This window comes from Manduca sexta, chromosome 16 (assembly GCF_014839805.1).
Source record: "Manduca sexta isolate Smith_Timp_Sample1 chromosome 16, JHU_Msex_v1.0, whole genome shotgun sequence".
NCBI classification, from domain to species: Eukaryota; Metazoa; Arthropoda; class Insecta; order Lepidoptera; family Sphingidae; genus Manduca; species Manduca sexta.
The window spans coordinates 1,261,662-1,273,066 of NC_051130.1; the positions used below are offsets into that span (position 1 = coordinate 1,261,662).

Below are 11,405 nucleotides of genomic sequence, written 5' to 3' on the forward strand. Positions count from 1 at the left end.
GATTTAATGTCTGTTTTCCATTACATTAATGCATATAGATGTGTCGGCAATGCATAGGCTTTGCGACCACCGCGTTGAGACGTGGTTAGAATCTTTAATAAAAAGTGACTGCGATTAGTAGTTGGTCATTCAAGAACAGATAAGTAATGGGCAGGTATTTGGATATCTTTAGTGGGTAGACTGGTATCGGCAACGTTTTTAAATTTATAAATGCATCTGCTGTTCTCCAAATATTATATCGATATTCATTATCCAAAAATAAGTAATTTGAATCGCAAATAACTATTGGTGTTACATTTTTTCAAGGCATGGTGTGACACCTTAGAATGTTTTCTATGTAAGTTTATCGTTATTATTGGAGCTAGTTATATAACACCTTTTATCCATCTTTAATCGATAAAAGTAATATTTAGCGTCATCACTCAATTCACGATTGTGAATATAAAATTTATTTCGTGTAGCCATTTACACTTATTGATTTTAGTGAAATATATCTGGGGTTTCGAGCAAAGGTTGAAGGTAGGATCAGACAAGGCTGTTACGATAATAGACCTACTTTCAATAGTTTAATTTATGCGGACTATCCTAGACATTTCGGTTCATGACTATTTATTTACATTAAAGCGATATAGTCAATAAATGAGTTGGACTCTTCACGAAATGGGTGAGTCATGAGAGCAATTATCTCGCATGTTCTATTGATATTTTTGATTTTGATACATTTATGATTAAATTAAAATTGTAAAAGATGTGTATCAGCCCGCAGTCTGGAGTTGGTGCTCGATATTGCGATAGGCTCGCCCCCTATTACATCATAGGCCGGAACACACTTAGCGAAGAGTGGTTGCCCTGGTTGCGCCTCTGCATACCCGTTCAGGGATAAATGCGTGATGTGTGTTTTTTTGGTGGTTTATAAAAGGTATGATAATATCAGCTGAAATATTACTAGTAGTACGATGTTGTATCTAAAGCGGTCTGTTTTGATGGTTTGATATAAGCTACTAAACTGAAAGTTGGTTCCATTTTCTATCGTATGATTCTTTATTTATAGCTCGATTCACATAAAATATAAACTCATAGCAACAAAAATGACAATATAATAAAATTTATATTAAATTACAAATATTATGTTCTGCAACAAATCAATCAGTCATGTTATTACACGAGCTTTTTTAAAGTTGATAGCACCCTTTAGTAACTTACCTTAGTCCAAAATATAAAGCCAAGTCCAAATAAAGCCAGCTGGCTTGCCTCATATACAACCATAGCTATGGTTGTATATTTATTGTAGGTTTTATAGATAAAGTGATCGAAGGCAGGTGTCGTAAAGTAATTGAAATGCGAGTCACTAACTCACTCGCACGTGCTAGTGGCTCACTACTGCGGTATGCTCAGTATGTTCTATCTTATCATAAATGTGCGAGTTCAGCTTCTACAACTGTACGTTCTATATTTTTTTGAGATTATAGGTGAGGTTTTATTTTTGGCTCAGGGTAGTGCAAATATTTAAGTGAATATTAGTTTTGTATTATGTGAGTTATGTACACAGGGTCATTTTGACATCTGCTGTTACCAAATGAAACCACATACTTATCTACTTGGAGATAACATTTTACAATGAGTTACTTGAGCCGTAGATGAAAAATAAAAAAGTGTAAGTTTCGAACAAAATAAATATTAATAAAAAGTCATTTTAATTTTACGCCCCTTAAAGCCACTACTGCTACTCTAAGTGAATTCGTTGCAGCGGCTACTTCATCTTTTCAGTCAGAAATACATCCACGCACACGTAATATTCATATTAAACTATAAAATTATCAAAAAATCAGAAAACTAAAACCAGGAGTTTTGGTGAAAATATTCGTTATTAATGGACGGTTTTAGGGATAATGTCAGGAAAGGTGAAGACGAAATATATGGTTTCATTTAATAACGCAATGTCAAAATGACCCTGTATTTGCGGCTATTTTCTAACGGCATGTTTAATGTTCGAATAATCCTTTCTTGCTTTTGTACGATCAATCAATTGATAATCAATTATAATATTTTTAGATTCATATAAAAAATAAAAGCCAGTGTGTTTGCTTTAAGTCGTATATTCGTTGAGTCATCTCGTATTTACAATCCTTAAAACTAATCATACATTTTTTTATACATTTTTCATTAACTTCCTTACATCACTACTACTGTCCATTTGTATTGCTGTATACAAGAACTTAACAACTATTATTAACACGAAGAAAGATGAAATTTTAGAATAAGTTTTGAGATCACAAATGAAATGTGAAGATCTATACAAACGTTTTGACAAGGAACAGAGCAGAAACAGGCGGGATCGATCGAGGCGAGCTGATGACGAGAGAGGGGGCGGGCGGGGGCGGGGGGACGATGGGGAACAAAGATGGCAATAAATAATGAATTTGAAACGAGACACCACGGTGACAAGGTCGCGCGACTGCACGCATGGCCAACTTTACCAACGCCGGGAAATAGTTTAGATCGCGTCCGAAAGTATTAATTTATCACATAATTTGGCAGTCATCATCACGCGCTCCAAGGTCGCGAGTGGTCGTCTAGTACTGGTAGCCGGTCTGGGCGTTGAAGTTGCCGGAGCCGGAGCCGCGGCCGCCGGCGTTGGGGGCGAGGTACTGGCGCGAGGCGGCTCCACCGAATCCACCGGATCCACGGCCTCCGAAACCACCGGCGCCAGCGCCGAAACCGCCGGCGCCTCCAGCTCCACCAGCACCACCGGCGCCGAAGCCTCCAGCGCCTCCAGCGCGACCAGCACCGCCGGTGCCGAAGCCTCCAGCGCCTCCAGCGCGGCCAGCACCTCCAGCACCGAAGCCTCCGGCACCACCAGCGCCTCCAGAGTATCCTCCAGCACCGGAGTAGCCGCCAGCGCCGCCAGCACCGGCACCTTCACCGCGGTAAGTACCTGCAAAGATCAAAGGTGCATTGTTATAATTGAAAAAAGAACTTGAGAGTTTCATTGCTTTCGTATCGTCAGACAGACGAAAGACATCCTCACCAATGCAATCACAATGTTAATAGTAGTATTGTACCTGCGTTATTAGGCCCCATTTTACAATTCGAAATGCAGGCGAGGATGCTGTATATAAATCACTGCGGTTACTTTACTATCGTAATAATATAGATGTACAATACATTTTTTGTTGTAATAAATCAAAAGATTGAAACATAATTTCAGACAAAGTAAATATAAATGTATGTAATGTAAAGATGTAAAACAATCAGTCGCGCCATTGTTCGATTGTGCAACAGACAGACTTAACATACGCAATGTTACATATTTGTGTGTTATTATTTTCGAATTGGGCTGCGAGGTCGCGAGAGTGGCGTTTTGGATTCACTCTCGTTGAATATTTTATAGTATATATCAAAAAAGTATGTTTTCAAATAAAAATTCGAAAACTTCAATAAGATATTGGAAATTGAAACTTGTAATGACGGCACTTGGATACAGTAATAATCTACACTTTGAGGGTATATAGTTGAATCGGTGGTTGCCTCTAAGACAATTTATACATAATATATATCCTTCTATTTATTTCACATTTTAAAATTTACTAATATGACGTACCGCTATAAAAAAAAGAAAACATTACCATTAGCTATTAAGTTAAGTAGAAAATATAGTGAAAATGAATTTAATAGATGAATTATTGTCACTGTTCCGCTTCCTTCGGCGGCACAGTACGCATCGGAGTCACAAGGCTACTCGTTAACCTACCGGCCACATCCGCTCTCATATGAAAGGAACTTCCAACCTCTATTCACAGTAACCATAATTATAGACTGTTGAGAGATAAAATAAATGGCACAAAGTTAGAATAACTCCTATATTAAGCTATAAGAAGGTTTTTGAGCTGGAACATTGCCAGTGTGACAAGTATGACTTTAATACAATCGAACTCGTAAGCTAAAGTTAAAAATAAATATAATTTGCAATGTTTTTTTTATATGTATTTTTCAAAGGAACTCCTCCACCTGATGTTGAGTGGAGTAGGCTCCAGATAGTGACTGACCAGAGATAATTCGACATAATTGTCGCCTTGTTTTAATCTAGGTACACAAACTGATCCCGGAACACAATAGCCGAGGTCTAAAGTGGTGTAGCGATACAAAATGTTCTAGTACCAAAGTTTATCTACATATAATAGTGACTAATTTAATACCGTTTCGAGCGAGTCAAAGTTCATAGTGAGTTGTTATTCGGAGCGCATAATTACACATCCTGCTAACGATGATCGATGAGAATTCTACTATCACGAAGAACATTATTTATTTTAATATTTTTGAAAGGGTCGATGACTTTGCGAATCTAGTTAGAAAGGATTAGATTGGTAATAGGATTACATGACTTAGAAGGGGCCACCTGTCATCTACTCTAGCAAATAAAGTCCTATTTTACGGAAAATGAAAAAATGTAAGCAAATATCTACAATACCTTGTAGCATCTTAGCCTGAACTAGGTTCGTCGAAAAAGAAGATGTTCTTAGTTAAGTTTTGTTGTTTGCTTCCCGAAATGTACATACTTACATAGAATTACGCCTTTATCTCATAGCGTAGGTATAGAGTATGGATTGCCACTTTGCACGATTCTGGCATACTTATCTAAATGTACATTAAGATAAAATTGTATCGTATTATTTTTTTCCAGTCAAATATTATGCAGGAATCAAACCCGAGACTATTCACGACCGGCTCATCATGCGCTACACCATGAATATATTTACCTCTTTTCTGTTACTCAACAACAATACGCATGAGAGCACTTTCCTAAATGCAAGCTTAGCGTAACACGTAACTAGCTGCCGACGTCTATCAACAGCCGACGTGTAGTGACGGATCGGGAGTGATTCCGGGTCTACAGCTTAGCTTTATGCCAAATACTAGGGAGAGTATACGTCTAGTATTAAATGGTAATTAGGGGCTCTCTTGACGTGTACTAAATACTACACCATTGTCCTTTCTTTTAGGGCTGTAGCCTAATCTTGTGTTTTTATGGACGATGATCACATAGTATCAGCAAATTTGCTAGTTTACTAGCCTAAGCAAAAAAATACTATCTAATCAAGAACTATGAATTGCAAAGCTCTAGTTAAAATTGAAAATAGACCTTGACGCTGACGAAGATGAATTATTTTTCAAGATTTTCAAAGTCTATGAATGTTACTAGACTTAGATTTCAACCCAATTCCATTCGTGCACAAACCGCCTTAAATGTCTATGTAATTATCTTTAGAGTGTTTTGTTCTTGTTCCCATAAGAAATTACAAAACGTGAGAAAATGATCCCGCGCTCCGATTTACGACTCTACTGCGTACAGAATTAGGTAACTTATTGAAATTAGACTGCATTATGAAACTGAAATGCTTTGGAGTTAAGTCTTAATTGTTTTTATCTAGGTTTTACTCGTGTTCTGACTCAGTTAGGACTCTACCTATATTTGTATCCCTTAATATTTTACATTCTAATACTATTTAATAACAGTAAGCGCATCATCTCGTAGTCATCATTAACTAATATAATCATAAGGAAAACCTTTTTTACGAACAAATTACAATACATTATAACAAAAGCTCCCATCTGCAGTAAAAAGGGCGTAGGTACAACTGCTGCAACCGAGTGTAACTTATTTAAGCCCTATAGTCGAATATAGAAAAGTACACCATTCTAACCTAACCCCGAAAAATTGACATCATTTTTTTCATATCAATGAAAGCCTTATAGTAATAACTTGTCCTTAATCCCCATACAGACGCAATAACTCTACAACTCGACATGTTTTACAAATCTACGCAAATGACATGACCCTTGACTCCCTATTAGATCAACATTGCACCAAGCACCATTTATAAATCCACTTTCGTTCGTAAATTTTAGGGGCACGATGTACATTGCTTGCGAAACTAGTCATTACCAAGATAGAGTCTGCATCGAGCGCGCAGTAGTCATTAGAAACTACAAAGTTCCCGTGCGTTCATTAAGAACATTAGAGACGGTACGATGGTGCAACGTAATGCTCCTAATTCGCTATTTGTAATGGCGGAAGGTAAAAACTAAATTAATATGTTGAAGTAAATTATTTGTTAACAATCTGTTAGCTACCAAAATATTTCATAACAAGATATCTATAGAACTTATAATAACTTATATAACACATATAGGCTGATGGAGTAATTGCCTAAGAGATAGGTAGACGTACAAAAAAAAATATTTCTTGTTATGATTTTCATCCCGTAATGCACTCGAGGCAAGCCTCCTTCTATATACCAAATTAAATCCCGGAAAATGCCTTGATATAAAAAAAATATTCCATGCTTCTAAGGCCTCTTTCACTCTTTAAGAAAACCTAAATATCAGATCAGAAAAGTGGAATTATAGTATAATTATAAAATTACTTCAGTCTTACCACCATAAAAGCTCTCGAGGCTTTATAAAAGCCCTTCAAACAAATATGCAGTAAAACAAACAATAGTGTAAGACATTTAGAGGTGACCTTTACATCGATACTCGTCTCACCACGCCTTAACAGTCACGGCACGACATCACGTAAAGCTCTACTTGTAATGAAAGCTAACTGTATTCAATATATTCAATTAGATAGATTATATAAATACGGCAGAATTAATAATGAATTTTAAATTCATTGTTTAGAACGTCTATATGCACGGTGCATGTGCATTGTCCATTCGGGTAATGAGGGCAAACAATATAATATAAGGACGAAACAAAAACCTTTAGTCTATATAATTGCCTTGTAGGTAATTTATACAGCAAAGTTATCAAAACTAATAAACTGAAGAAAATGTGTAGTGAGTGTGTAGTTTTCTAACTTCAAGCAGTAATTTCAGGCCAAACACAAAGTTGGTCATGAAAACTACATTTCTAAAATATTGAGCATGTTTTGAACGATAAGATGGAATGATCAGCAATGTTTGAAATGTGAACATACCTGAGAATACATTAAACTACATTTTTAAAAATATTGAGCATGTTTTGAACAATAAGATGAAGGGATCAGCAATGTTTGAAATGTGAACATACCTGATAATACATTAAACTGAAACTATAACAACCGGGTACTCAATAGTTCCCATCCCAAGCCGCGCGCAGCCCGGTTGGTGTGTGATGGGCGCATGCAGCCGACATTACCACATTTAAGTCGTTTGCATCAGTTTCTATGCATTAAATTCCCAAGTGTTTCGCAAACTAACGAAGATATGCCTCATTTAAATGCCCCAATACGTTCGAAACGTGAACTGCCGACCCAGTTATTTAAATCTTTACGCTTGCTGTCTCGAGCGCATCGGCTCGTCTCTGATGCGGCTAGTTTTTATCTCGTCCCGTAAATGGCATCATGTTAGCTGCAATCCGCGAGGTTGCGGTCATTAGTAAGTAAATTGTGATGCCTGTCAAAACATTTATCGTTAGTCGGCTATTATTTAATTATCGAATTATATCCAAACCGAGCAATAGAATTCTGAATTATCTTGTCTCTACTGCTCAGATAATTCATATTTCAAACGCAGTGGTGCGTCAGTGCAGATTCGTGAACAAATTGCGTTTCCATTTATCATAGGATCCATTTTGACGTGTGTATTTGCCGGTGAGAATCAATTAGCCGATTGACCTGTGCTCTAGAGCGAGCCTAGGATGCTTGCGTTTCGCGGTAGTGTGTAGTTTCCCGGTACGGTCACGACGCTTGATGCAACAGCTGATCTCACGTCATTTTGTAACGCATCAGATACTGGGCCGCGTTTATTATTAGAGCAATATTACTCTATTAAGGTCAAATGTCAAGTGAGAAAAAGTGATGAGATATCAATAATAAGATGATTACTCGTTTAGTTAAAGGTGTTTCGTGCCAGTACTTAAGTAGTTAATTGGCATCTTTAAGCTGACTGATGGTGGGTGGAAGCTTTATTGCATATAATTGCTAGGATTTTGACAAAATGTTACACAGTTATTATTCAGTTACGCAAATGTTTCCTAATTTTCGGTGTATCCGTTGTAATAATCGTAGACGCGTCCCACTTTCAAGTGGAATTATACCTACTCATCAGATCAATAAGTGCGGCAAATAGTCGAGGCAAGGTTAAGTTGTGGTTAACGTATTAAGAATCCTGCAAAGCTCACAAGAAATAAATTGTATGTTTTTTCAATTCTAGTGTAACATTAAATCCACATTTAAATCTGATAATTTTTACGAACAATGGTTTTTTGTCTGACAAAGCACTCATTCTGAACCACTGGCGATTAAGGTTCATTAGGACTTGATGCTTATAAAGATGTTTTAGTTTCTTGCGTGCAGAAATATACTTTAATGAAATTAGTTTTGTGCAAAAATTACCGCGATTGGTTTACTAATGGGTTTTAATTTACTCCGAATGTCGTCATATACCAGTTCTAATAAAATTAAGAGCAAAACTATGGACTAACTTCTCTATTATAATAATATTATGATTTTAGAACGTAATAACAAGTAATAAAAAATCACTCACCATCGTCAACAATACCGGCAGCTTCGTCGCGAGCGTTCTGTTCCAAAGACTTGAGGATCTCCTCAGGGATCGGGGGCGGGGTGGGGAGGTGAGCGCCTTGGGGCACGAACCCGTTCTCGTCAGCAGTGTAGGTGATGCTGTAGTCTTGGCCGTCGTCGCCCTTGTACGCGAAGCTGCCCTGCGACTGCACGCCGTTGGTGGCCACTCCCTGAGCGTCAGCGCGGATGCCGTTGGAGGTCTCGAAGTCGTACGCGAACCCTTCGGCTGTCACCTCATTGTTCAGTCTGAGGATTTGCGCGTTGGCGTCAGCGGAGGCGGCGCCACCTCGGCCGCTGTATTGTCCGCTAGCACCACCGCTGTAGCCGCCGGCTCCGCCAGCGCCGCTGTATCCTCCAGCCTGGCCGCCGAAGCCAGATCCCGCGCCTCCATGGCCAAAAGCGCCTCCGGCACCACCGCCAAAGCCTGATCCCGCGCCGCCAAAACCTGATCCGGCACCTCCGAAACCGGAGCCAGCGCCTCCGAAGCCGCTGCCGCCCCCTTTAGGTCCGGCTCCTCCGAAGCCAGGCCCGAAGCCCGCGCCTGCGTTGCCTCTGGGCGGCAGGTACTTGTTGTCGAGGCGATCTGCCAAGCAGACACCGAGGACAGCGGCTAAGACGAACTGTGGGCGAAATGTATATTAATTAATATATACACAATTAACCAGCTCGTAAAAGAGGAGACACAAGAAATCCTAATCACATAGAATTTTGGTATTGGAAATTTGGTTCCCTTACGACGCAGCGTAGCGCAAAGAATTAAACTGAATCTTGTCCCTATCTTCCCTTTAATTCTAAACATGTTTTATACGCTCTTCTTTACATTGTAACAGTAAAAAATAAGCATAAACAAGACATAAATGGAGTGCAGTGGATCTTGAATTATTGCATAAATTAATACTCCTTAAGGATAATTATAAACTTGACCTAGAAATTGACATAATGAAAACATACTACATTATGCTTAGAAACGGTATTAGTAGTTTTTTATGCCTGATCATTTACATAATTATTTTTATTTTTACTAGGAGCAATACAAACAGTTTCGTAGCTCCGCGGGTGTAGAGCCGGCTACACGAGAAACCGTGGGTTTGATTCCCAATTATAAATATGTTTGGAATCAACAATTAATACTTTCGACTCTTTGTTATGCGACTAACTGACGTTTTTCACATGCGCGATAGTCAGTAACATATTTTAAAAGTCTAAACCATGCTAGGTGCAATATTTAGGTTACAAACATGAAAATTATTAGAAATGCTTATATTCTTGATTTTATAGCAGTACTAACTTTACACAACCATTTCATTATATTCTTGTTCAAATGTTTTTACATTAATCTTATATCTCTGAAATTTTCCCGCGACTACGTTTTGCCTTCGTTTTTACACAACTGAAAAACAAGACAAAGTGTTTTCTCACCGCAAAGTACACACCGAGCTTATTAGTAACACTAGCCTGAACTATGAACAAGAACTGCATTCGTCACCCTAAGTATAGATAAGCCTCATAAGTGGTGCTTATTAGCGAGAGTGATAAACAAGTCCCAAATGAATCCTAAGATCTATGACCCAAGCGGTATGGTATGTCATCACGCTAAGGTGTCTTCTGGTTTGCCCATCAGACCTATAGTTGGTGCGACCCACATTTTTTCTCAAGTGAATGGGCAATTGAATTTCAAATGAAGGATGGTCTGTTAATTGCTGGGACGATACTAGACGAAACTAAAATGTACATCGAAATGCGACCGATACTATTTCGCAATTTATACGCGTTTGATGGGATTGGTTTTATAGACCTTCAAGATTCTTAACATATTTATTAATTATATGTATTGTATTTAATTGTCATACAAACGGATTTAACAGGGTCTTTCGTCCACCACGGTTACTAGTTCAGATCGACCTCACATACCTTTTTATGATTATGAAGTTTGGCACGTGGCGTATGCAAAATTCTTTACGTTTTTGGGTCAAGTTGATGGTATATCAATATTTGGATGTATCTTAGAACCAAACTTGAGACTATTGTCTTCGCAGTTCGTCCACCCTCGCAAAGCTACAGCTCTTGCCTTATAGAGCTTTTTTATATAATTCGCGACCGCTATCACACCCACCCCTATTATAGTACCTGATCTTAGTTCTTAGCTTACTTTAACCCCATTAAACTATTCTTCAATTTTTTAATAAGACAGATAACGCACCCCTATCAGTCAAAGCTCGAATTTACCAACTAAGCTCGAGAAACCCACCCCTGTTCCACCCCCTTATAAACAATGAAACGGCACTCACCAGTTTCATGTTAGTGGTTCGGATGCTGTGTGCCTCTCGCAAGTCTGCGATGAACTGTGATGAGCTAAGACGCGCCGGTGGTTATATATGCGGGGCTGGCTAGAGCGCGCGGCTGAAACCGTATCACGGCCACGGCTCGCGGGCGCGCGCACTCTTCCTGAGAATGTTTTGTGCATTTTAATTTCGACATCCGGATTGTTTTGGATTTAGGGTTAGGTTGGGAAGAGTTCCTGAGAATGTTTGTGCATTTCAATTTCGGTTCGATTGTTTCGGGTTAACGTTAGATGGATCTTAGCTTTAGATCGTCTTGAATACTTAGCCTTGGAAGATGGAAAGTGACCTTACGGAAATGGATGAGGTCATGCTCTGGTATTGCAAATAATTGGATGATACATATAATATATATTAAACACACAGAGATTTGCTAAGGATTTGGTATTTTGTGTAAGTTTGTTAGCTAATCGTATTGTACATTCTGAAAATGGAAATATTATCACGCCTGTAGCCCTAAGGGTGGAAGCAGTAATGTAATAAGAGCAACTACTGTTGCC

The 11,405-nt window shown here is 38.6% G+C and overlaps 1 protein-coding gene across 1 annotated transcript; it reads right to left on the minus strand.

The window, feature by feature from the left end:
* Positions 1 to 2,080: 2,080 nt before the first annotated feature.
* On the minus strand, positions 2,081 to 10,960 carry LOC115447243 (pupal cuticle protein 36-like). The gene is made up of 3 exons (XM_030174235.2): positions 10,855 to 10,960; positions 8,529 to 9,186; positions 2,081 to 2,935 (listed from the first exon to the last, which is right to left on the minus strand). The coding sequence occupies exons 1-3, from the start codon at positions 10,861 to 10,863 to the stop codon at positions 2,574 to 2,576; spliced, it is 1,029 nt and encodes a 342-aa protein (XP_030030095.2). The 5' UTR covers positions 10,864 to 10,960; the 3' UTR covers positions 2,081 to 2,573.
* Positions 10,961 to 11,405: the final 445 nt, after the last annotated feature.